Below are 27994 nucleotides of genomic sequence, written 5' to 3'. Positions count from 1 at the left end.
AGAAAAACACTTTTTTCCCCCTGTTTTGCTCCATCACCAAAGACAAAATGGTTATATTTCAGTTGTTTATTTACAGTGTATAGTAATAAGACATGACAGACACACAAGACAGGTTTTACACAATACAACTTTTCAAATGTTTTCTGTAAAATATAAATTGTAAAATAAATACACAATAATGAAATGCACAGTACGAACCTTCTCTTCAAGGGGCAAAAATACCTCTATTGTCATTAGTCCGAAAACAGACCTACTGAGATAATCCATGCATGAGAGTATGGTTTCATTACCAAGCTTCATGACCATATGTCGAAGTTACATAGATGTACATGTGATTAGATGCAAAATATATGCCAGCTGTACCAGATGTGTACTGAAGTATACTTGCTACAGGCAATTAAACTCTTAAGTAAGAACCATGACAAGGACAAAGAACTGGTAGAGTAACTTCTATGCGATGGATAAAGTGAGTATGAAAGAGTATGAAAACTTCCACAATGAAAAAAAAAGTCACACTTACAGTTTACAGCATAAGCCAGAACGTACCATGTTGCCCTAAAAAAACAAAAAAAAATGTACACATTTTATTTACATAGAGCAAGTGAAAGTGTGGAGGGAGTGCCGTTATACCCACAAACCTGTGGCTGAAGGTCAGTTTGTGGCGTAGTGTGTTTGACAAAGCGGTCGTTAAAGGATAGCGGCTCTATTGGAGGAACCATCAGTGCTCTTATCAGCAAAAATGACCTGCATTTAGGCTACACCGACCACGCGCACAAGGACATGTGCGCATACACAAGCACAGACAGCAGCTTAAGCCAGATGCCCCCTCTGTACAATGTCGCAGTGTGGGAAGAGGGAGAGAGAGGGAAGTGTGGGAGAGAGAGCGAGGCTGGGACTCCCCAGATCAGCCGCCCTGGAGGTGACACTTCCGCCAGAGGAAGCAGCTGGACACAAAGAACAGAGAAGGAGAGAAAGAGAGAGAGAGCTGGGAAACTGGCTACTGACCAGGTGTCCTGACTACTGATGTAACGGTTGTCAGGACATAGTCTGAATCACTCTGTAGCTCATTATCTTAAGTGAATACTTTATCGCTTGTCAACCTAATCTCCCTCTGCTGCATCTTTCTCATACACTCACTTACCACTGATAACAATTTAGGCATTTCCCTGTAGTGAGAAAAACGCCTTAAAACAGAAGCTAATAGGCTGCTGCTTTATCACCTGCCCGCAGACCTCTATTAGACATGAGTCAACACATTCTTCTGTTCTTTTTCTAAGTACAGGGAAACAAAATTACAGTCTGTGATAACTGAAAATGTTGGTGTATTGCTTTAAGATTCCATTGACCCTCAGTGTCTAATGTGAATCTGCTCTTTGCCCATAGGAAGGTCAACAAGGAATGAGAATCCCATTAGCTACACCTTCACCAAGAAATCCTCTCATTGGCTCTCCTTCAGAACAGCTACCCCTCCGTTGGCACATCCGCTGAGATGTCTCTCACTGGATGTTCCAACGGACAGCACCCACTCCATTGGCACCCGATTCTAAAGCAGCAGTTGCTTTCTATTGGCTCCTTCTTCAACAGCCCGATTCTCATTGGCAAAAGAGCAAAGTTCTACACTAAGGTTTAACTGTGAGGCACAACAGTTGGTGTTTTATGAAAAATAAAAGTGTTAAAGGTCTGAACATTAATTGCTGAGAAGTGTGAAAAAAAGTTCAACTTTGCTTTTGTGAAGAAAACGCCCAGGAACGTCTCTAAGTCTAAGCCTAACCCTAATGTCCTGACCTTAATAATCAATCTTGAGCAAAGATTTATGAGACACTTGTTCATGACGACAAAAAAAACAGACTGCTTTATGTACAAACATAGCATAAGATACAATATAATACCTTACAGCATCAAGCTTTAGCAAAAAACTGAATTGTACAAATGTACAAAAACATTATTCCAGCTCTTCATCACTCTCTCAACTGTCTGCTGTTGACAAAATGACTACTGCTACAAAAGCTACTTCACTCCTCAACTGAAGTCGATGCAGAGCTACCTAAAATGTATCCAAAGGTGTATAAGATTCATTGTTGATGCACAGTAGGGTTTGACCATTCAACCACCTCTACACACAGGTAAGTGGATGAGAACCTGATATATTTCAAGTAGAACGTGAACTGATCTTGCAGCCTACTTAGAACCCAATTTAGAGTCTGATGACTCCTCCAGTTTGCGACTACTACGTTGTCTTTGGGTGACCCAAAAAACTGTGTCGAATTTGGTTCATAAAATACTTGACAAAATCCTTCAATAAAACAAAACCAAGCATAATACTGAATTTAAAGCTGAAATGTTACTCAACATAAAGAATTCTTAAAAGTAAACAAGGGGTAAAAGACCTTATAAGACCTTGCATATCTTGCACTTCAGCACACAGAGATGCACCTTAAACTGGTTGAACGAAAGTAATATTGAGTTTAAGAAACAGAAGTTCATGGTAACAGAGAAGTGTAAAAAGAAAAAGAAGAGTGAAAAAACATTGTCATTATATTATAACTACAGGAACAATAGAAGAATTAGCTAACAAACGAATGACTACTTGATAAATGAAGGAATTATGTGAGTGAAATGAGCCATTAATATTTGGTTTATGTAGCTATTGTGTCTTTGTAAAGCTATTATTAACAGCCACCATAACTGTAAATAGGCTTAAGAGAGGAAAGTAACATCTACTTCACCTTGCTGTTTGCCAAGAACAATATAAAAACTGTACTGATAATAGTCAAATACATGTAGCTGACTAATACTAAGACAGTGTGCTAAAGCTGCCCACGTCCATTATATGAACTTTTTGAAAAAGTAAAGCAAAAGCCCAGTTTGAAGCTAAAAGAAAACATCTTGCTGAGAAAATACATAGTGCTGGTTGAGTACATACCTCAAAACCACTGATCATCTTTCAATATGCCTCTCTGACCAAGTCCTAATAATCAAGAAGTCATACAATCCATAACTTATACTTTTGACTTCACGAAACATTACACACGAAAATCTCTGTTCCTCAGTACCTTTATGAAGTTAAGAACCGTACCATGAAGGACCAGGTTTAGTCTGTTGAGCAGAAGTGAAGGTGCCACAGTGTTAGAACTAGCAGAATTTCAAAGAACACAGGAAAATGTAAAACTCTCTAAAACTCCATGTCCTATGATCCTGCTGTGTCAAAGGAATGGGAAAGAGGTCATAAGCTGTCCATCCCCTTTCTGGTGGGGGGGCTCTATGTACAGAGTGAGAAGATGATATGACTGCTTTCTGCCGTAATAACTGAGTCAGGGTTTCAGTCATTCCACTGGAGTCCTTGCATGCTCCCTGGGTGTGACCGAAGGCTGTGGAGTCTCAGTGGGTGACCAACACAGATCTGGACACATCAGCATGCACTAGAGGGTTTCAGTGGGGTTCTTCAGACACGTGGCTGCCTGGAAGCCGTCCCCTCTAGGTAGACATCGTCACTGGTCAGTAGAGGTTGGGTGGGAGTACTGTGGCTACTTCCACCTGAGCTGACAAGCGGGTGTTGAGAGCTGGGGTCTTCATGGGGCCCTGTTACTATGGGCAACCTTGAGCTGAAGTTCAGATAGATCTGGAAGAAGCATAAGGACAAACGTCACTGGACCAGTGAAAGAAGAATAATGAAGAACTATGAACATGTGCAGTCAGGGTGTAACTGTGTCTGTAAATGACATACATGTTTGGTGCTGTCCGAGATTTGCTGTTCAATCTTCTCCACTATCTTGCCAAAAGACGGCCTCTTGAAGGGTTCTGCATCCCAACACGATTGCATGATTTCATACCTGAATAAGATGTGGCACAAGACCTTGTAAACACACAAATATTCAACTTCTCAGCTACATATTTCTAATATGAGATCAGGTTTAACCAGCATTATCTAATCTTGTCATGTCTTGCCACTGGAAAATATATTCCATGTCCTGTAAATACAACCCCTCAGCAGACCAACAAGCCAAGCAAAGCACACAAACATAAGCACAAAGACACAGAAACTTACATTTCACTTGGGGCAAACTCAGGCGAATCCATTCGGTAGCCTTCCTTGATCATTTTGTAGAATCTGGAGTCCACAGGCATACCTGGATAAGGGCTACTCCCTGAAAGGCCCCAGCATTTATATAAGATTAGGCTTTGTTCCAAATATCAAAAAGTTTGATATATACTTTTGCAGTGGATAATTAAGACATACCCAGAGAGAAAATCTCCCACAATAAGATGCCGTAAGACCAGACGTCACTCTCGAATGTGTACACACACTCAAAGATGCTCTCGGGAGACATCCACTTCACTGGGAGACGGGCCTGCAAAAGACAGATCCAAACCAGCCTCTTAGCACACAATTTTATGCATGAAAGTCTGAAAATGCTTTTAAAGGAATAATTGCTTTGTTAGAGGAATCTCACTGGTTAAATACCAGTGGTGGGTATTTATGAAACAGATGAAACAACACATGGCTTTAATGAAGCCTGTCCAAATATGTAAGAGGAATTGTAGTCCAAAGTGTCTGCTGTAACATTTGTGAAAAAGCATGCTCATACACACACACACACACACACACACACATATATACACATACATATATACACACACACACACACACACACACACACACACACACACACACACATATATATATATATATATATATATATATATATATATATATAAACAAGCATAAATGCGCAGGCATTCTCATGCAGACATGCATGGATCCACACACTCATTGTTTCTTGCAACACACATCTATTAACCCATCAGTAACACTGCACACTGGTTTTAACCTACCAGAAGGGTGTATTTAACAACTTTGGTCATACAAGTATGTTTTGACTTGCTAAGAATGTCTAGCCTACTTCTCACATTCTTGCAGGGGTTTGTTGTTTTATATGGCTCAGGTATATCTGGACGTCTGCCTTCACACGCACACAAACTATAGGGTTTAATATGATGGCAACCCACCCTTTGCAGCTTTAATAGCTTCAACTCTTCTGAGAAGGCTTTCCACAAGGGTTAGGAGTGTGAGAATTTTTGACCATTCTTCCAGAAGACACTGATGTTGGAAGAGAAGGCCTAGCTCGCAGTCTCTGCTCTGATTCATCCCAAAGATGTTCTATTGAGTTAAGGTCAGTACTCTACACAGGCCAGTCAAGTTCTTCGACACCAAACTGACTCATCCATGTCTTTATGGACTTTGCTTCATGCCCTGGTGTGCAGTCATGTTGGAACAGGAAGGGGCCATCCCCAAACTGTTCCCACAAAGTTGGGAGCATGAAATTGTCCAAAATCTCTTGGTCTGCTAAACCATTAAGAGTTTCTTTCACTGGAACTAAGGGGCCAAGCCCAACTCGTGAAAAACAACCCCACATCATTATCCCCCCTCCACCAAGCTTTACACTTGGCACAATGTAAAGTCAGACAACTACCGCTCTCCTGGCAACCGCCAAGCCCAGAGTCACTGGATTGCTAGACGGAGAAGCGTGATTCATCACTCCAGAGAAAATGTCTCCACTGCTCTAGAGTCTGGTGGCGGCGCTTTACACCAGTGCATTTGACGCTTTGCATTGCGCTTGGTGATGTAAAGCTTGGATGCAGCTGCTCGGCTGTTCTTGAGCTAATCTGAAGGCCACATGAAGTTTTGAGGTCTGTAGTGACCGACTCTGCAGAAAGTTGGTGCTCTGTCATTCCCAATCGCTTCCACTTTGTTATAATACCACTGACAGTTGACTTACGGAATATTTAGTAGTGAGGAAATTTCATGACTGGACTTGTTGCACAGGTGGCGCCCTATCATGATACCACGTTGGAATTCACTGAGCTCCTGAGAGTGACCCATTATTTCACAAATGTTTGTAGAGGCAGTCTGCAGGCCTAGGTGCTTGGTTTTATTTACCTGTGGCCATGAAAGTGATTGGAATACCTGAATTCAATTATTTGGATGGGTGAGTGAATACTTTTGAAAACATAGTGTATATCTGAATAACGACTTCCCATTCTTAATCTTTTTGGAAATGATAAAGACTTACATTGCCCTTTACCACATAGTTGGAGTCGGTAGTGATGTCACGGGCAAGTCCAAAGTCGCAGATCTTGGCCACTCTACCTTGGGTAAGGAGAATATTTCTGGCTGCCAGGTCTCTGTGGATACACTGACACACAAACATGAGAACATCAACACAGACTGAACAGACATGTTATGAAGGACAAACTCATTAGCGCAGAACTCCTAGGCAGACTCTTTACACAGTCACGCTAAAATACTCGGATAAATGTCGAATTTGATCTTAAACCACTGCCACAGTAAGCAATCCCTCCTAAACATACAACACAAGAATGCATTACAGTATTCCTTAAAGTTGTTTTCCTTATTCATATGCAATTTGATACCTTGATACCTTTGATACATCTTTTCTCCTTTTAGTTCTTCAAGATCTATCATTAAACATGGCTGAATTCCAAATCTTTAGACAGGTTACACTTAACAGAAACAATTTTTATCTTCACAAAACTACACATCAAAAAACAGTCATTAAGAGAGTTTTAGGTTCTACACCAAGTGTTGCATAAATCATTTGGAAGGCTGAGGGGACATTAAAAGCAGAATGTGTGGTTTTGAGAAATAACAACCGAGTTGTTTTTAATGTGCAACTGCTGTTTGAGAAATTGTGCATAACGGCAACTGAGAAGAAGTGTTTCATAGGGTAACTGATGATGGAGTTGAGAAATGCGATACAGGACTCTGCAAATGTCTTTTGACATACTTGTAGGTGTGCTTGTGAACATGTGTGTTTGTGTGTGACCTGCAAGCTCTGTAAACTAAACCATGACTGGAAAGTCAGAAGGGAAAATATGATCCCAGAGCTTTGTGCACAACGACTGACAGGACTCAGGGTATCATATTGCTATCACAGGAGAGGGGGTGACAGAGGATCTCTCAGGAAAAGACAGAAGAGAAGAGAAGAGAAGAGAAGAGAAGAGAAGAGAAGAGAAGAGAAGAGAAGAGAAGAGAAGAGAAGAGAAGAAAAGTGAAGTGTCCTACGTTTTTGGATGCCAGGAAATCCATCCCTTTGGCGACTTGATAGGAGAAGCTTAGGAGGTCTTCAGTGTCCAGAGCCAAACCATCTTCCTGCAAGACCTCAGTGACCACATCACAGTCACTGTATGAGCCTAACATAGAAGAGGAGACAGAGAGCCAAAAGATATGAGATTCTACACCACAGAAATGTTTTCTCAACAAAAAGAAGAGAAGAGATGAGAAGAGACAAGAGGAGATTTGAAGAAAAGAGGAGAGGAGAGAAACGATGAGATGAGAAGAGCGAGATTCTACACCACAGAAATGTTTTCTCAGTAAACAAAGAGAAGAAAAAAGACAAGAAAAGAGAACAAGAGAAGAGAAGAACAGAACAGAAAAGAATAGAAACGAACAGAAGAGAAAATAAGGAGGATTTTACTACATCATACTATACCTTTATGGGTTGAACGCTGTTTCTCAGTAGACAGAACTCCCATAACTGAAGGTCTCATGGTCATATAGCCATTTCTACCTTCACTGCAAGCAAAAAAAATACCTTCAGCATGACTCACTCATCATCTTTCTACAAACTGAAAATATTTGAACATATGTCTCATACTGACTCTGGCTGTAGCACAATGTTTCTATAGTAGCAGTCCTCTCCCAGTGTGGAGCAGTAGAAGGACTCGCGCTTTCTGCGCAGGAAGTTCAGCAGGTCACCAAAGCAACAGTATTCAGTTATCACCAGAGTTGGACCTGAGGAATGGTCCAGAGTCAAGTTAGCACCTTTCACACACACACATGCATACATATCTCATCATACATATCGAGCAGAACAAATAACCATAGTCAAGCAGGGACATCTGAGTTTTTATTTTTATTTCTTCCCCTTTTATGAACCTTCCACCTCTCTGTGTGCATCTCCCATATTCTCACTCACCTCCAACAGTGCAGGCCCCCAGTAAGTTGACAATGTTTATGTGGTTGCCAAGGTAACTGAGCACCTTCAGTTCTGACATCAGAGCCTCTTTCTCAGTGGCATGGGCACTTGCTGCAGCACAGCAGTGAAGAACAAACAAGAAATCAAATGTATTTTAAAAAATTACATAAACATTCAGTTACATCTGCATCATTATAAGTAGAGCAGTTATAAAACAGGTGATCTTTACACATTAGTCTTTCAGTTTATTCATGGATGCAGCTAAGGTAAGTGACTGGCAATAAACGTTTTTGTTCATCATCTGGGATTATTTGGGATGTTCTGTGTTCATCATAAAAAAATAGCTAAAAACTAAACCCAAAACGCACTAAAAATCTTCATTTATTTTATATGTACCTACTTACTTACATATGTATCTATATTTTCCTTTTCTCTTTAACTCTCTTCTTTATTCTTCAAACTCACGTTTCAGCATTTTGACAGCCACGGTCATCACGGTGTCTGCCTTGGACATTCCGTAGGCTGTCGCCTCCACCACCTTTCCGAATGCTCCCGAGCCCAGAGTTTTCCCTATGGACACAGAACAGGAACAAAATTCTCAGTGACATTTCAGACTTGCACACTTGTTCTAATAGATGCTTCCCTATATCACAGATCAGTGCAAAATTCCCAGTGCAAAATAAATGGTATGTTGGGAAATCCTCAGTGGTGTGGTTGAAGTGGCAGTATGTGTCTACTCTGTATGACTGTTGCCTATAGTGGACTACTTAATTTGCCTCTCAAATTGGAGCTGTGTTTCTAAGCGTAGCTGTAACTGTAACCACTAATTCTAACAGGCATAGACAGACACTGTGCTCTTTGTAGTCCTGGGAGTTAACAATCACATGAATAAAGTTAACACTATTGTACAGTATACAAATATGATAGGTTCACAAATAGTCTATATGGTGCCAGTAAAAAAACACAAGGAAATGGAGTGGAGAACCACATAATGTAGTATTGACTGATGATGCCACCTATAGTGATGGTAAACAGAAACTTAATGTACCGAATCGCAGCTTATCTCTGGGAAACTCCCACTGGTGGTCATATGGAAGCTGGGTAGGATCAATATACACATAATTGTTGCCATGGATTCCCTCGATGACTTTCCACTGAATCTGGTACTTAGGTTTCTGAAGGAAAAAAGAGGGTTGAATTTTGAGGAGGGCAGAGAGCGAGAGAGAGATAAATTAGAGACAAAATGAAGAAAATTTAGACAAACAGTTCATAGACTGGACAGTTATGAGAACACTAAAGCAAACATGGGACTTCTGCTTTTTGCCACAGTACAACTGATTAGCAGTTCTAATCTCACTCTGAAATAGAAACCATTAATAAATGACTTATCTTGGTGGTAAAATATGTTCTCCTTAAAGAGCAACAGACTCAAAGGGCTAAGGCCTGCCCTAAAGTGTCTGGTGTTTGTGTGTGCAAGCATGTTTACGCAGTAGCAATGTTTGCAAACGAAAAGCAACGTATGTAGCAGCTACACCCACTGAGTACAAGGGCAAAGCAGTATAGCCTCGGGTCTATTGACCCGGTAAATAAAGTGTGTGTGTGTGCGTATACAGTGCTCCTGTGCACAGTGGGAGGACTGTCACCTATAACAAATACGGTACAACTGAGGTCTGATAAGGAGTACAGATGACAGAAATACACTTAAATATCATCAGGAGGTTCTTTCTATCACCTCCAACATAACCACAGACTTTCATATAAAGCCTTACACACAATGAAGTGTTAATATAATCACATATTTTTCATAAAGCCAGTACTTTTTACAAAATATAATGAATTACCTGCAAGTACTTGTAGATGAGAATGAATAGGATGATGCAGAGGATTGCTGCTGCCACAACAAAACCAATGAGCAAAGGAGTGAAGAGTTCTTGATGAACAGAGCGCTCTGGAAAAAACAAACCCAACAAACATATTAGAATCCCAAATGTATAAAGAATAATAACATTTTTACATATATATTCCTATATTTAAAATATATGTCCAATAAATCATCATGTTATGTCTTAGCACATTATATACATTACATGTCCGAAAGTATCCAGACACAAACAGTTTGTATAATCTCCATAGAAAAGCACCACTAATTAAATAAAGCCCTCTTGTGCAGCCACATATGAGTCTTTGAGGTGAGTTGAAATGGCATCTGTGATCCTGAACTATTCAACTAACATCATTAGCTGACCTTACTACTGCTCTTGTGGCTGAACGCAATGAAATCCTCACAGCAATAGGCAAGAGGAAAGCCTTTCCAGAAGAGCAGTGAACTGCAGCAAAAAGAGGCACACTCCATATTAATATCTCTGATTTTGGAAGAAACATGCGGTCTGCGGTGACAAAAATTTAGACATGTAGCGTATACCGTAAACATATTTAGAGGTATTGAAGTTGTAGTGCTCATCTAAAAATATTGGCTACTATATGGTCATGTTTTTGTATTTGAATGAAAATAAAGTGATTATTTATGTTATCAGAAACAAAGGAGTTTTATATATTTATTTCTTTCCCTTAAAAGTGCAATAGGTTTTTATGATTAATGAAAACCTTTATCACTGAAGCTTTGAAAAAAGATCAGGCTACAGAAAATTTGCACTTATTAAAATTCAAACTACTTAGTCAAAACTACATTCACCTACCTTTGCAACATTATTAAACTGTATGTCAATGTAAATAGCAAACTGCCATACACACACACACACACACACACACGTGTGTGTGTGTGTGTGTGTGTGAGTGCGCGTGTGTGTGTATAGCAAGCAGTCAAGTAAAAATGAGCAAAATGCATTAAAGTGGCCACATTAGCACAGCACATGATTTGGATCATGTGTTAGATACGGCAAGCATACTATACAGATTACACATAAAACCCTGCCTGTGGTGGCTTTGCGTGACAATGGCCTGTTGACTTTTTACACGTTTCCTAATAGTGGCGCTATTTCTAGGCTCTGTGCTGTGTGTGTGTGTGTGTGTGTGTGTGTGTGTGTGTGTTATTGTTTTTCTGCTTTGTACTCTGAGGTGTAATAAGCTCTTTAGCCATAAGGAGCTTTCTCTCCATTTCAAATCAGAGAATGCAGACTCGGCAGGAAGTAATCCCCTGTAAACCTGTCACTGGCTTTTTACCACCCTCCTCTGCATCTCTCCCCCTCCTCTCTCTCTCTCTCTCTCTCTCTCTCTCTTTCTCTCCCTCTGTTGTCCCACTGTGTCCAAAACAGGGATCTCTACAGACCATCCCCCCTCTCCTAACACATGCACTCGTCCACACATACATGCCGTGAGCAGCACCACTGCATAGGCCAGCTAAAACCTCACAGCACTAATCATTCTCCTGGCATGGCAACTTAAACCACAAGAGTTTAAACAAGTTAGTCTTGCCTCACTTAACATGCTTTTCTGCTAGCAAAAGACATTCAGGCAGCCCCCTCTACACCAGTCCCCCAATCCTCCATGTCCCACAAGCTCTCCATATTAAAAAAGCCCCAGATTTCCAAGCAGTCCATCATCTCAGAAAAGTTTGTTTTTATGACATTTGGCTAACAAAAACATCAAATGCTGCAATAAAATCTAGCTAAACAAGATGGCTGTGAACTTTGTTTGTCCCCCTGCAGTATATGCACACAGCAACAGTTCTTGGTGAACCTTTAAGTTCACTCTTGCCACAAAAAAGCTGAAGGATAATCCCTTACAGTTAGGTAGTGATGCTGAGTTTACAAAAAAAACACAAGATTACAGATAATGCACCCCTGAATTTCTATTTCTATTTATATAACACACTGATTTAATCCAGTGGTTCTGCCCTGCTAATCCTGTAAAGGTTCACTGCAAACAGAGCAAATGTTTTGCCAACAGATGAATGGTGGGGTGGAGTGGAGCCCTGCAATGGCGAGATGATTTAGATTATGTGTAGAGACCCTGGAAATACATGACACAAACAACAGGTAAGGGAAGAGAGCAGGAGATCTGGGACATTTCCTCTGCTGAGATGCTCAACAATTTCTGGAAAACCAAGAGCAGATGGGGCCAAGAACTCTTTGGCAGCCATGGTCCAGGCCAGACCAGGCATGCAGATAGACAGACAGAGTGGGACAGAGAAAGCTGAGAACAATACAATGAAGCCTGAATCCAGAAGCAAAAGACAAAACAAACAAATCCTACATGGTAAAATAACACATTCTGAGATGAAGAACTGAAAGGGGTTGCAGTTCTGTAGACAGTTTGTAACATACCTAGCTGCCACGCATCTAAAAAGCGGCTAAAACAGTTTCTGTCAATGCTGGACAAAGAGACTACAGAAGCATTAAGCCTTAAGGAAAATAAAAAAAAGCCACAGATTTTTTTCAATTAGCATGATATCAGATGCACCGGCCACCGACTGTTACTAGCTCTTAGTTAATGCAACAGTGACGGGGTAGTATTCTTTTACCAGTTCAATGCATGAAGTTCTTTGTCAACTGTGCTTTAGAGTGAGCATGCATTCAAATAAATCTTTAAACAAAGAAACCTGAGATTGTCAAACAGCATTACCAACCAGTTTCCTGGAGACAGACTGGGTATTTTCACCCTTAGTGGGGACTGTCTATTCCAATAGAGAAGTCTAGAACTAGGGGTAAAAGTAGGTGTGTACTTTGGGTGTGTGAGTGTGTGTGTTAGTTAGAGCTTTTACTCACCACTGATGGAGAACAATGTGTAGACGATCTCGCCGTCGGCTGAAGCCACACACTCCAGGGTGGGGTAATTGCTCTTGGTGATGTTTAGCCGACTCTCCACTGCTCCCTTCCCAAAGGGTGGGTTGGTCATAGTTACTGTGACGACGTCCTCCTCCTCTTGGGTGGCGTTCAACAAATTGGAACATCTAAGGTTTCACATGACAAATCCCTATTCAGTGACTTGCTCAGCAATACTCCTGTTTCTTTTACACAGCATTATTTGGATTTGGCAGTTAAGATTTCCAAAACATTATAACGGTAACCGAGCATGTTAAGTTACTAACTTTAGCTTAGTAACTTAGTTGTTTCTGTTTAGTGCAAAATATTAATGATTGATCTGAGGCAACACTGAACTACATAATGAAAGTCCATGATTTAGATGAGGGGCATTAAACTTTGTTAGTTCTGGGCCACAAGACAACATTTTACCTAAACATGACATACCATCTATTACACTGATAAAGGTACTGATAAAGAAAAGTGTTTATTACATATATTCACATGCCAAATTCAGATTTGATCTATCACTCACAGCTTTTTGTGTGATGTTTTATCTTTTGAAATATTAACTTTTAAGTAGCAAATCCATATACACAATCCACCCAAATTAGGACAGATGACGAAATTCATCAAAGTGATCGACCCAAATGGTGCAGTGTATCTGAAGAATAATATTGTCTAAGATAAATGATGTCAAGATTAAAAAAGGAACAGAAGATCTTGTTTTCTTGATTTTTTTTTTTTACATAAAATCAGATACAGATTTGAAAAAAAGATTTGAAAGATTTATTACATTACTATACAAAATATCTCCCAGTGTAAATAAAGTCTACCTGATGTTAATTCAGAGTTTTAGAAGAGGTGGAACACTAACTGTGGGCCCGGAAAAAAAACCCAGGCTGGACACCCTTGCCTTACCCTTAGGTCAGGGGTGCACAACTCCAGACCTTGGGGGCCAGTGTCCACCACAACCTGGTTATTTAACTGTTCCAATACACTTGATTACACTCACTGGTTAAGTGCCATGTTGGCTGGGTTTACTTGAATAGGGGAACTACTAAACTGTGCTGGATACTTGCCCTCCAGGACTCAAGCTGTGCGCCCCTGCCTTAGATACTATCAAATACAATAACACAGTAGGCAGTATGACACATGGCACAGCTTTTTTACAAAATCAAAGAATATCCAACTCCTACACATATACCAGAGACACATGCCACAAATAAGCAGGTACGATGTAAATGGAAGATGTTTATGGAAAAAGCTAGATATGTGATAAGGGTCTTGTGCTGCTGTCGTCTGTTGCAGCACTATCAACAACTTTCAACATGGTGCCCTAAATGTAACAATCCAACTCCATCTTGTGTTTAATGAGTTAGAAAACCTCCCAGAATACTGTTCTATAAACATGACTGCACTTCTGTTCAGAAATTTAAAATTCACATCTATGCATCATTACAGATTTCAGTCAAACAGCAATGATAATAAAACTTAAAGTGAAGAATTTTCTCATTATAGTCTCATAAGCAACAGAACTATGTTGACTTCATTTGTATAAATGATCAGTGTTAAACCAGCAGGATCCAGAGGTATTCTGAAAGCTAGAAGAAGGTCTGTGTTTTGAAAAACAAAAATGGTCAGGAAACTGCACAACAGCCCGAGGCACAGCATTCCACATATGTGGCGTACCAGACAACACTGAGCTTTAACGTCAGTCAGGCAGCAGCACGTGCCAGTCTCAGCATACAGGTTTCTGCAAGGCTTTTCTCTTAAACTGTACGTGAATATTTATTTCATAAGAAAACGCTTTCTTGCATGCGTCTATATAAAATTATAAAAGCACGAAAATATGAATCATACCTAAATCACTCAATAGGATCCAAAAAGATCCAAAGCAGAGATGTGGATGAGTAGGTTATCCTGGATGGACATAATCATGCTTAAGAAGTGATTGGACAATAGTCGATGACTCACTATCTGCTAAGATATGCATATGTGTTTCCACAGGCACCAGGTGTTCACTCTGTATTGTGTCATCCAAGAATAACCATCCCTTTAAGAACCCACTGTTCCCATATCATCACATGGCTGTTTGGAACCAATCATAAGTTCACTGCTCTAATCACGACAGAGTCAAATTACTTCAATTCACCAATGGCAGAGTTAATCCGCTCTGCCCAATCATCAAACATCATGTTAGCCGATTAACTAATCTGAGCAACGTCATGATGTGGCCTTAACACGGCTATATAAAGAACATGTAAAATGTCACTGCTAGTGGACCCAACAAGAAATATAAAAAAAAAAAGTTACAACTAACACAGTCAAGCATCACTTTAACTGAAATTAGCTTCCTCCAAATTCAAAGAAGGATAATAATATTTATGGTGTTTACATTGAAATGACAGCCACATTGATGAAAAAAAAAACTTTGAGATTTTTAGATTTTAGTCTGGATTTTTAGATCTAGATTATTCCTGTGTTTAGACTTCTATCTTATTTTTTCAAGCTTGAGGATTTTCTACAAAGGAGAAGAGTTGATTACAGTGTTCCAAAGGCTAGTACTAATGTTGACTCTGGTTTTGGTGCCTACCTGGCATACGGTTGGTCACAGTAATACCATGTGATCTGAGGCGTGGGATAACCCTCGGCCACACACCGTACTTGTCCATCAACCGGTCCTTCATGTGACACAATTGCTGGCTTACCTAGGAATAAAACCATGTACAATTGTCATCTGTTTATCTCTAGTTGGTAAAACCAAGATTTTAAAGTAAACAACTATTTGGTAGCTTTCAAACTTCAAAGTCATAGTAACAGTGTCAAGTGCCATATACTTTTATAATATTGACTTTGCCTAATACCCCTCATAATAGTGAATGGTTTGGCAAAAAAATCACGTTTGCTTAAATATTATTCTCCTTCACTTGTCATTATTTGCTCAGAGCTGCTTTGTACAATAATGAACAGACTTGCAGTTTGAAAATGACTAAAAACTAATGGGGTTCTTTTAGACAATGAAATGGCAAATAAAGCAACACAATGCAGAGAAATCATCTGACTAACTGAAGCAGAACAAACATGCCCACTACTTTCTTTCACATAACGGAAAAGGCAAATATTTGTTCCTTAGAATAAGTAAACCAACTTACTTATGACATGAACTTCAAACTTTTGTTGGACTGCTCCATCACCATTTGAGGACGTAAAGGTATAGACTCCGCTCTCTGATACTTTTAAACGTACCAGCTTCAATTCACAGCTATAACTGATGAGAAAAAAAACAGTAATACCACTGTAATCATACTGAAACACTGGTGAATAAAACAAGACAAATATATGGTGAAATTTAATGAATCAGGCATAACTGCACTCTTCTGAACCGTTCATCAGCTGTTATTGTTCAGGTTTGCTACTGACTCACTAACCCAGACTTACTATAGATAATGCGCATGCGTGTGCGTGTACCTGTAGGCGTGTGAGTGTGTGGTGATGACGTGGTCAGTTGTGTTGGTAAGATGCTGTTTGTTGTAGCTCCAGGAAAAGGTGTGTGGTTTGGGGTAGGCCTCCAAGTCCACACGCAGTGACAGACTCTCTCCTTCTCGCACCCTCCATGTCCCATTCACAACATGGGTCAGGTTAATGAATCCTTTACCTAACACACAAGCACACAATTTGAAATTGTGAAATTCATTTTCTAGTGCTGTGCCTCCCAGTTGTGATCCTGCAGTACTGTACAGTTTTCCCAGCTCTTACCTCTTAATAGTAATTCACATTTTATTCTGGCTATAGCAAAAGCATAGTTCAATTCCTTTCAATAACTTATCAGTCATAGTTTTAAGCATTTCTCAACATCAAAACAAATGGCAAAAAGTCAAAACACTTACAGAAAAAGCCACATGAATTTCACATGTAGTCTTTGAACACTTCACGTGTAAAAATGTGTTACAACACACAAAAAAATGTGGGATTACATGTGTTTACTTGCTTATAATATCTGATCGCTTATTATTCAGTATCTGCATGTTCTGTGATGCAGACTGGCAAACTAAGTCATTCTTAAGTTGCAGAAGTATGTAATACATGTTTGGACCTGCCAGTCTTGGCCATTTAACAGTTAAATGTGTAATTACATTTAAATGAAAGCAATAATTTTCAACTTTGAAGTGATAAGAAAAAAAATCAGATTCGTCCTCATAGTTCCAATATGAATGGAGATTTCCTGAAAGCTCTGAATGCCAGTGACTTGAGATTAGTGCATACACATATTCAGTGAAGTGTAATCTTAAACTCCAGTACACGCATGAAATTTTTGCTGATGATTAATTGTCATGTTATTGGCAATCTTGTATCCCAGCTATGACTATTAGGTAGCTAACACTGGTTGTACTGTTGAAACGGCACACTACCCTGTGCATACACATGCTAACACAAATATCTCCACTACACAGAATCATGTGTATAGTAATAGCAAAGCTTTTTTTCTTAAGATTGAAAATATAAGCAAACAAACCCGTGTCCTGCTAGCATGCGTGCTAAAAACACTGGAATTAGGTACATTGCTAAGACATAAACAAACATTACTTGGGTTGCCCTGTAAACATGCAACAGGGCCAAGTTAGAAGTTTGACCTTTGTTTTTATGAGTTCCATGATGTCTCAATGAATGCATTTACTGCTTTCTTTAATTTATATACATTTTTCCAATGAACCCAATTCATATTATTTTTGTTATGACTGTGGACAACAATTGCAGTGAGATCCAATAATTGTGATCATTTCAAATAATTGTGATCATGTTGTGAGCATGTTATGTGTATGTGCTGTATGATGAGGCAGGCTTACTGAAGACATCGACCCAGACTGTCTCGGCGCTGATCCCCCTGAGGTTCTGAGCTTCACAGCGGTAGCTTCCAGAGTCATGCAATGTCACAGCCCCTATTTGAAGGGTGGCTGTGCGTTCATGTGAGATGGGCTCTGTCAGAAGACGTGACGTTTGCTGCATGGATGCAACCTGGGCCGATACAAAGGGGAAATGCATGTGTCAAAATAGGGCTAGATGATTTGAGGAAAACAGCTAATTCAGATTTTTCAGACTTATATTGCTAATGCAATTTAACTGTAATTATTTTCTATACATTAAGGTCCTGTCCTTTTTTGGCAAAAAGAATCAGAACAGTTTTCATAGACAAGACTGCTGATTCTCAAGCTCTCCATTCTTCGGGGAAACTGCCCCACTTAAAACTTGTTGCTGAATAATATAAGGGACTGAATTGCAGCTCTTGCTGTTTGAAAATTGCACTCATTTAAACTGCAATTTCAGTATAAAAACAATGAATCTTTCAGCTCTACATCACAGTCAAAATATATGTATGTGTGTTCTCGTCTGGCTGCATTGTACAGCTTTCAGCATAGGAAAATGCTGGTACTCTACCATAGTCTCTAAATCAGTGTGAACTTTATAAACAAGCAAACAATGTGAGTCATACAGAGATATGATTTTGTACTTGCAGATATAAATCTGCAAATTTCAATAACTATGCCAACAGCCACGCAGTAGAAATGCAAAATCTCTGTACATGAGCTATGTTCACTATAGATCAGTGGACATGCTATAATTTACTGTGTTGTAGTAGCTTAAGTCACAACATATTGTACTACACAAAGATTTACATGCCTCGGATGAGATCCTGGTCAGATTACTCTATATTTACATACCCAGCCCACAAGAACGTTGAAATATGTTGAAGCTCATTTAACCACACACTGCTACAAAGAAAAAGTAAATAAAAACCTGTAAATAAGCTCTTTCAAGTCATAATTGTGTATATATTATATACAGTACAAATGGGTCATTCCATTAAGGATGGGAGTGTGTAAGACTTTGGACGTTACAGCTATACAAAGGAGAAAATAAACGGTTCTTACCACTCCGGTAGGCTGGATCCAGCTGATCTTGATGTCACTGTTGACGTTGGAGGTGGAGCAGGTGAGGCTGAGTTTCTGGCCCTGGGTCAGAAGCACTCTGCTGGGCTCATGTAGTGTAATATGTGGAGGCGCGTCTGGAACTGACAAAACGAAACAGAGCATTACCATCAAGGCAGAGAAAGAACTGCATAACTTCCAGCAGGTCATGATGCCCATAAAAAATAATAAATTGTGATCAGAGAGCAGGAGTGACCAGTTCCAGTCCTGGAGTGCCAGAGTGCAAAACATTTTGGTGATTTCTCTGCTTGAACTGCTCAGAAAGCTTTACAGAAATTTGACAAAAGGCATAATCAGCCTAAAGGAAGCATAGTGCTAAGTCATTTGACAGCACAGAAAAATGAAAATTAAAACTTCCACCATACTAATGTATGAACTTCAGCAGACTTTGTATGAAACATGCACAGGTCAGTTAACTGGTTAATTGAAACAGGTGTAAAAAGAGAGTAAAACTACTGCAAGACTATTAAAGAGGCTAAACAACATCACACTCACCCAATCGCACATTGAGTTGATATTTCACAGATCTGACTGCCTCTCCTTTTAGGGATCCTAGGCATATATAGCATCCTTCGTAAGTGGGCTGGACGTCGCTCACAGTGATGCCAGTCTCGGTGCTGGCAGTGTACCTCATCCCGGTAGGCAGGGGGCTCCCATCACAAGTTTCCAATCTCAAGTCAGTCATGCTGGGGTCTGTAGACAGGCATGGAATGGAAGCGGTGTCACCTGCCCCCGCCATAATGTCTGGTATGATGGACTTCCTGAAGGGGTTGTCAGGATCTGCTGAGAGGAAGGCTAAATCAAAAACCAATGAAACACAACCAGGGGGCTTAGATTAAGAAATGACAGTGCATGAGAAAGAGAGAGAAAAAAGGAAAAATAAAGAGAGACAGATAGAAAGAGAATGTGGATGAAAGGAACACAGGATAGACCAAAAGAGTGAGAGCAGATACCCTCAAACATAATACACAGCATACAGCAGCCTATATGTGATGGCACATACACCTTCCTCTTTCCACTCCACAATGTGCAAACTATATACCAGCTGTTATATTTTCTACTATATGCTTAGCAGAGACTACTTATGATGTCTACTCAAGGGCCTATTAGATTGGACTCTTACATGGGGCTCCTGCTAACCCTGAGAGAACAATGAGCTAAAAAGTGTCTGTTGACTTCTTTACCCAAATACTGTAACTGCAACAGTTCACTTCAAGATCTGTATGCAGTTTAACAGTGTAGCTCATTTCAGCATCTCCTGTGCATCTGAATGATTAAATATATTTTACTCCATAAGTGGGAGTAGAGGCATGTGTGTATGAACTCACTGTTTTAGCTCACTAGAGTAGGCAGCTGGTCAATCAGAGCTAATATATGTTGGGACTCATACTATCAAATGGTGCATACATATAAATAACACACACTAACGTACAGACACACATTCACACATATGGACACCTAAGCACTATTCAGAAGGGATTAGTTTTACATGGTGAGGTGATTTTAGTCCCATCTCAATCAGTCAGTATTTTTTACAGATTGTTTACTCCCACATCAATAAATACTCTCTTCAAAACAAAAAGCAGAAATCACCCCAGGTGTTTACATTAAAGTACATTTACATTTCAGTATATACTCCATCATGTCCTGTTGATAAGAAGTTTTCACAGATTTTCTTAAATATGGATCTGTTATTTCTGGTTTGAGGTTTAAAACTGCATTTACTGCCAATTAGTTATGGTTCTGTTTCACAGCAGATGGGTGTTGCTTCTGATTAGTCTAACACATCTACAGGTGGCTCATAAGCTCCATGTTACTATGCCTTTTTTATGCAGAGATGGTGACTGATTCATCCAAGACAACTAGGTCCATCAGTGGTTCCCAACCTGGTCCACATGGCCTCCCCAATGGTCCCCGTTTTTACTTTATCCCTTCCTTCTGTTATTCATACAGAGTTGCTTATAGACTTTGTCTAGTAAAATAACTACCTCCCATTATAAAAGTCATCCAGTCCAAATAGTATTAATGACACATACACACAGGCACAACTTCGGACATACACTTATAAGCATTAGATTGCACATTCAAGATCTTCCAATATTTTGCTACACAATATTTTGCTTCTCTCTCTCTCTCTCTCTCTCTCTCTCACACACACAAACACACACACAAATTCAGCCCTCATACACTTCTGAGCTCTACCTACCTTGAATATACACATAGATGGAGCTCTTCTCTCCTGAATGCTCCTCCTGGCACACATATCTGCCCATGTTGATTAACTTTGCTCTGGCCACATGGATGACTGACATGTTGCCCTCCCTACGCTCCTCTTTCAGAGTCCGTCCTGGACGATCTTCTCGTTGCCACCGCACTGGCCCATCGCTCTGGCAGTGCAGGGAAAGTTTGCCATACAATGGCACAGCGAGCTCGGGCTCGTCGGGGAAAATTGTGAGACTGGTACTGCCTGAAAATAAACAATGACAAATTGGACCACCAGTCAAAAGCTGTGGTCACCAGTGCTTTTCCTGACTATTCCTGTAGGTGCAACCTAAACAGTACAGAACAGTTCTAGTGTGATTTAAGACATTTTCTGCGTTACAACAGCACACTTAATGACTAACAAATCACAATGCCAAACCCATGATGATATACTCTGTGAAATGTTATTAGAGGTTGAAAAGATTAATTTCTAAGCAAAATGCAGATGTTTCAGAGAATGACAAAAAATGGACTACAAGAATTAAGGAAATAAACCTCACGCCGCATATATGGTTATAATTCTTTAGGAAATGTTTGAATGCATCAGGGAGCACCAAATTTCATCACAATTCGATTCAGTGTTATTATTTAGAATTATTTAAACTGAATATGCAAATCCGAATGGAGAAACCCTCTACACAGAAGTGGAAAACAGGTAAGAGAACTAATACACCATACTGGTTTTTGGACATATTTTATTTGCAATAACTTTGTGTTGGCCATAAAACAAGTATATACTTTACTGAATATTGTTATTATCAAGTACCGTTTATCTGAATATCCCAACATCTATGCAGTTGAATCAGCAACTTTAGTTCAGTGACACAGCTTCTTCTTTTGCAATATTGGCCCAGTCCAACAATGTAACAGGTAAAGCCATTTGCACACACAGAATAGACAGTTTCAGAGTAACAGACCATAGCAACTCCCCAAAGACAGACACACCCAAACAGAGTCGAGGAACAGATATATTTGCATATTGGGTGGTTTTTCCCCCAAGAACTCCCTACAGCACTTCTAATCTAACAATTCTCCCATATCATTCCTCAACTGATCGCCACAAAAAAGCTTTTATTACTAATCTCTAATATGGATAAATGTATGCACTTCTTGTACATTTTAAATTTCACTATCACAACTAACAGTAATAGAACTGATTATCTTACATGTTGAACTTGGTAGTCTACACACAAAGGAAAAAGAGCAACTGAAAGTGTGGTCCTAACACGGATGCGAATGTTTGCACAGAAGGATGAAGAAGCATACTGTGCACAGCGCAAGGTAAAAATGTGGAACTTTTTTTTATATGACACAAAAACAAACAAAGCCTTTTGCAGCAGCCTTTGCGTACACAGCAAACAGTCCACAGTAGAGAAGCAGTTAAGACTGTACTCTTTTCCTAATGCACTGAATGTTAGTACAATGTTCGAGGAAACCAGTCAATCAGGTGACTTTCAAAGAAATCTGAGGCGGCCCCAAGGCAGGGCATCTACTCAGAACCTACTGTGCGGTGCACACAGCAGGAGACCAACTAGCCGACTGAAAATAACCATCATAAATTACAAGCAATCAGGGAATTTCCTCAAACAGAATTTGTGAGAAGATTTAGAAACCATCAGCTGAAAACCATGGTAGCTTTTTCTTTGAAAAGTTATTGTAGTGTTTACATTCTCTTTAAGCACATCTTCACTAGCCTGACAGAAAAAGGGGAAAGATATGATGGAAGCTGTGAGTAACAGGAACAAGTGTGTGTGAGGCAAAGAGTCAACATCAGGTATGTTCTGTGTGTACTTATACTAGGATTACCTGCTGCTGGCATGTTTACTCTGGTTTACAGGTTCCTGGTTTTCAGTAAATGTTCTATTGTGAGTTTGACTGGTTCCTGTGGGCTGCTGGTGTTCTAAATGGATATATGGCCCTGTGATGGTTTTCAGTAAACAATAGAGTGTGAAACCCCCTGAAGCTGGGAAAAGCACCTCAACTAGAGTTCCTACACCATTTACCAGTTCACTTATGGATCACATGCTGCTGCAGCTGCCTTTTGGAGGTCAAATATGCCGACAGCTAAGGTGGATGTAGAATTTGCAGTGATGAAAACAACCCCATTATAGAACAGTTATTTATGGTCATGTTAAAAAATAAAAAACTAGCACACACCAGCTGTAATGGAAAGCAATGATGTAACACACTGAAACAAGTAATGCACTGAATTGATTCATATGTCTACAGTATTTCAACATGAATAAGATACATCAACTCAATCGTTGCAAAAAGACTGACAAAAAGACAAACTTGTATTGTGTAATGTATTCTGTAATTTGTATACCGTGTGGTACATTTTATTACTGTGTAAATGATGTGCACATTTGAATTAAATCAATTTAATGCATTACTTTTGTCAGTGCAGACATTAGGCCTTTTGGCAGTTAAAACCTTACTAAAACTGTGAGTCACCATAGAAAATAACTCCTGGAAACAATTCCCCATAGTAATTAACCCTGAATTAGGATCTGATAAGAGAAATTATTATTGGTTTTGTTCTCTCTGATAATCACTATGATTATGATGATGTGTCTTGCTAATGTTTTAACATGTTTACAGAAACTCTCAGACAATCATAGGGCTGATCTCAGCCACCAATTTCCCAGTCACTGATTGTTTCCCCTCATTTCTTGTGTACAAACAAACAAATAAAGCTTTAGTCTATATCCAAAACATCAACATAAATGATTCCTCCTGTTCAGAATGAATGGATGAACAATGAGAGAAATGTGAAGATCTGCAGAGATCAGCAATCCCTAGAGAAAGAGAGAGACAAAGAGAGAAACAGAAAGCAACAACCCCGAGAGGTGATATCGCTATGAGAGCTCACTAGTCTACTTTTCTAAAAAAGACTTCAGGCAATCACACTGAATCATTGGAGAGTAGGCACACACACACACACACACACACACAGGTGCAGAGCTTTGCTGGTCTGAGTTCATGTTCTTCTTTCATAATGATGCCCCTTTGACTTGGCAGCAAAAACATGTTTGAACAAGACGTTCAGTTGCCTGAAGGAAACAAAACAAGATAACATCACGAAAAGCGTGCCGCCTTTTGATGCAGAGAAGACTGGTGGGGAGGCGGGCCAGGTAGCCATCTCTCAATCTTCATCCAATAAAACGTTGTAAGGCATTGACTTCAAAACAATATGATGCAGATCTACAGCTTTCAAAACCAGTGTTCCTGAGCCACAGTCTCAGAGTAGCTGTACCCTGAACATTAGAGTATTTCCTGCTGCCAATACACCTGTTCACCTCATCTGCTATAAGTCGCCCAACCTGTAGTGTTTATGAAGCACAACTATAAAGACAAAATTCCTGCAGAAGAGAATACCTGTACACAAACTTAAGCACCACACACACACACACACACACACACACACACACACACACACACAAAGATATTCAGCAGGCCATCTTCTTAATATTTACAGCAGGAAGGGAGGGAACAGATCAGCCGTTAATTAAACCAGCACATCTAGAGTATCAAATCGTCAAGATTATCAAAAACTTGTGACGTTCGCTGCATCCCAATGCATATAAACGTGTATGTTAAACTTTTTTGCACATGGTATTTGTTTACTGGTCATTACACAAAAAAGACACAGAAAGGGAAAGTGACGTTATTGAAGAAAAATCACTTTTGAACAGGCCGCTTTCATTTGCTTTAAATGATAGGAAACTCGTTATTTCCCTTTTATCTGAGTTAATAAAAAGCCCATCTGCTTCCCTCAGCGCCAGCTACGCCTTGTTTGCAGGCCTACTACAAGCACGCTGTAGGTAAAGCTGCTCGCGCGTCATTATGCACAAACACCAGGTCTGTATTCCTATCTTTGTGGGGTATCCCCATAGACTTCTGTATTCCTGAAACTTATGAGGCCCTGCCTCACCTTATCACCTAAACCAGATCCTCAGAAATCGTTTTAAAATAAGCCTTAAATTTACCAATTCTCCTGCCAAACCTAAAACAAAAAGAAACTCGTAGGGACCAGCCAAACAGGAGCGTTTTCCATCATCCCTCGAGTCCCCACAAAGCTCTAAATACATGACCAAGCACACACAGACACGCGCGCCACCCCTCAAAATTTCTGGCAAAGGCGCTGCCATTCAGCAGATGCAGCGCAGCTTATTACCGTCATGTCTGTTATCATTTGTCTGTTACTCGGCGAAGTCCTTTGGATATGAAAACGCACCACACGCGCTGCTCCACCGAGTCCCAGACTGAAATGACCGCTGTATGCAAAACCGCGCGCCCGCTCTCATTTGCGTGCTTCCACAGAAACTCTTAAGCTATCGGGAAATGATTGACTGTCGACCCGCGACTTCAAAGACACGTTCAGAGCGAAAACGAGCCTCAGGCGTGTCCGTGCGTGTCGAGATACACGAGCTTCAATCCGACCAGGTTAATAATAAATTGTGCGAGCGTTTCTTCGGTTATCCGCTCACCGCCCGGCACCACCGGCCGAGCTCGCCCCGGCAGCTTCACACCAACTCACGCCTCACAAAAGCTCTGATATCAGCCGATCACACTCACTTTAACCGGAATTACAGGGGGAATCGCCGGTTTTACGACGCTGTTTATCCGCTCTGTGTTTAATGAATTATTGAGTGAGGCGCTCGAGCCTCTCCGTTACCGTCCTCAGCAGCGGCTCCGCGCGCAGATCCGGTTTCTCTCGGCGGCTTCCAGTGACAAGAAAAAAGCTCACACTCTCTGAAAAGCGACGTGTTACCTAACAGCACTTTAGTCAAATTCTGGGCTAAAAGTAACTCAACATGCAGCTAAACACACAGAACGTGTGGTTTTCTTAACACGTCTCGGCGACCCTCCTCGCTTCGGGGTCGGCGAGGAGACCTCTGAAGCAACAAGTTGCTACAAGTGTCTTCTGAGCTACGTGAGCTAGCCGGGAGACCCCCGTTAGCGCCCACGCGCTCACAAACTCACGCACGTAAAACAGCTCGACGCCCGAGGAGAGGACAACAACCTGCCGCTCTGAGGTAAACGAAGACCACCACAGTGTCCAGAGCAGCAGAGCTGCTCATCCCCGCCTCGGGTGAGGTCTAAGACGGGCGAATAAACGGCCAACGCGCTGCTAATCACGCGCAAGACCTAGTCTCTCGTCTATGAGCCCGCAGAACCGGGTCGGAGCGGCTGGAGCGCTCCTGCAGGAACTTAGACGAGCCCAGGAAAGTGTCTGCGCTGCGCTGCGCTGAGGGTGAGGGGGGAGGGGGGCGGTGTAGGGGGCGCAAGTGCAGTCCCACCATCCTCTCTCACTCTTGGAAGTTTTTAACAGACACCGCGGCGGCAAGTGCAGCGGCAGAACCTCTCACTCCCTCACTCTCTCACGCTCTCTCACTCTCTCTCACTCCCTCACTCTCTCACTCCCTCTCACTCCCTCTCTGAACCGACTGACTGAACTCACCTGGTCGGAAGACAAACTGCAGCAGGACACTCAGCAGTACCCAGCGGTATTCCATAGTCATAATTCCATCTATTTCGCCTGTGTGGGGGTCTGCTGGCGCGCGCGCGCGCGCGTGTGTGTGTGTGTGAGAGAGAGCCCACTCGGTAACCTCGCGCTCGCTAATGCCGCTGAAGAGTAAGCAGTGGCGCGGGGCTGCTTCTCCTGATGCAGTCGTGCTGGGTCTTAAAGGGCCAGCGCTGTTTTTACCCGAGTCAGTCATGTGTCAGTGAGGCAGAGCGTCGATTAAATGGGCGGGGCTTTGGCACTTCTTTTCTTTTCTTTTTAATTTGATCTGTTTATTTGTTTGTTTTGTATTGTACTGTACACATTTGACTCCTGACGCGCATCACATATGCAAGGTGTTAACAGCGCGATGAAAGTCGGTTGAGTTGATGATTAAATCCCTATTAAGTCCCGATAATGTGGACTGATAGGACTATGATCCTTGCATAAAAAGCTTTTACTAGAGCCAAATGAAAGTAAGCCCATGGTTTTATAACTGCAGGCAGCCGTAGGATTGTTTTGGCCCTGGTAATAAAAACCTTGTAATGAGGTTTTAGAAATGCAGTTAAAGTCACTACAGGGTAATAAACCAGTGTCTACGTCTAACCTGCTTTGGTTTTTTATTCCGAGCACACAGGAGCACACACGATTCAGCTTTGTCTATTGGCCTCTGCCTGTAAACAATCCAACTCTCTGAAGACTTTAAATGTGCGCACCTGTTGATTTGACATCATTTGAAACTTTTTAAATGATATTTTTCATTTATTTTTTAAAAGTTAGCTTATAAAAATGTACACATCTATACTGCTCCCCAAGAAAGTGAATGTTGTGCACCTTTACAATCCATTTAAAGTACAGAATTGGGCCTTGGGGGGACAGAAATATACCTAAACATTTGCTCCTGCTTTATTGGAATGAAAATCTTCACACCGACCCTTAGTGGATAAGAACAGTACATAACATACAGCATATATTGTATTTATAGGGTTGTGTGTATATATATCATTCCTGGATTTATTTGTAATTGTATATACACTGTTCATATCGCTGCTGTCGGAAGAAAACCTCATACCTCCATTTTTGTCATTTTTCAGTTTTTGACATAATTTGAAAATACCTGTAGTCCTTTACATTGTGTGTGAATTTCATGATGAATGGACCACGAGAAATGGCGAAAAATGACTTGGAAATAAATCTGGTTCCATTGACTTACATTAACAATAAAGTCATTTTTTCCTTCTCCTGTAAAGTTATTATTTTGGCGATACAACGTTTTCTTCTGACCACAGCGATATAGTTCTTTATTTCATGCGCATGTCATATTTATGCCTGATATTGCACATTTGCTACTGTTTGCACTTCTGATAGATGCTAATTGCATTTTGCTGCCTTGTGCTTGTACTGAGCAATGACAATAAAGTTGAATCTATCTATCTATATTGGACTCCCCTATTCTCATTTAAGGCTGATAAGTTGCTATCA

General features: G+C 40.6%; 1 protein-coding gene across 3 annotated transcripts; it reads right to left on the bottom strand.

Annotated features, from left to right (window-relative positions):
• Positions 1–51: 51 nt before the first annotated feature.
• kita (KIT proto-oncogene, receptor tyrosine kinase a) lies at positions 52–26671 on the bottom strand. Of its 3 annotated transcripts, none has more exons than XM_017688064.2 (21): positions 26471–26671; positions 20951–21211; positions 19240–19539; positions 18688–18827; positions 17605–17773; positions 16229–16415; positions 15913–16028; positions 15354–15468; positions 12722–12906; positions 9839–9945; positions 9046–9172; positions 8463–8567; positions 7998–8108; positions 7681–7813; positions 7512–7594; positions 7085–7212; positions 6072–6194; positions 4238–4349; positions 4046–4145; positions 3725–3830; positions 52–3619 (listed from the first exon to the last, which is right to left on the bottom strand). In XM_017688064.2, the coding sequence occupies exons 1-21, from the start codon at positions 26529–26531 to the stop codon at positions 3443–3445; spliced, it is 2946 nt and encodes a 981-aa protein (XP_017543553.1). In that variant the 5' UTR covers positions 26532–26671; the 3' UTR covers positions 52–3442. The 3 variants fall into 3 exon arrangements, with proteins under 3 accessions (XP_017543553.1, XP_037393881.1, XP_017543560.1); XM_037537984.1 differs by having other exon boundaries at positions 19240–19527; XM_017688071.2 differs by having other exon boundaries at positions 19240–19524.
• Between the last annotated feature and the right edge of the window lie 1323 nt (positions 26672–27994).

The sequence above is a fragment of the Pygocentrus nattereri genome, chromosome 4 (genome assembly GCF_015220715.1).
Source record: "Pygocentrus nattereri isolate fPygNat1 chromosome 4, fPygNat1.pri, whole genome shotgun sequence".
NCBI classification, from domain to species: Eukaryota; Metazoa; Chordata; class Actinopteri; order Characiformes; family Serrasalmidae; genus Pygocentrus; species Pygocentrus nattereri.
This window is presented reverse-complemented; position numbering and strand designations above follow the sequence as displayed.

Excerpts from the sequence above, each read along its gene's own strand:
- kita (XM_017688064.2), bottom strand. The coding sequence starts at position 26,531 with ATGACTATGGAATACCGCTGGGTACTGCTGAGTGTCCTGCTGCAGTTT. Across the intron at positions 8,568-9,045 it reads CAGAGATAAGCTGCGATTCG|GGAAAACTCTGGGCTCGGGA; the intron begins GTACATTAAGTT and ends CTGTGTCCATAG. Across the intron at positions 7,814-7,997 it reads GGGGGCCTGCACTGTTGGAG|GTCCAACTCTGGTGATAACT; the intron begins GTGAGTGAGAAT and ends ACCATTCCTCAG.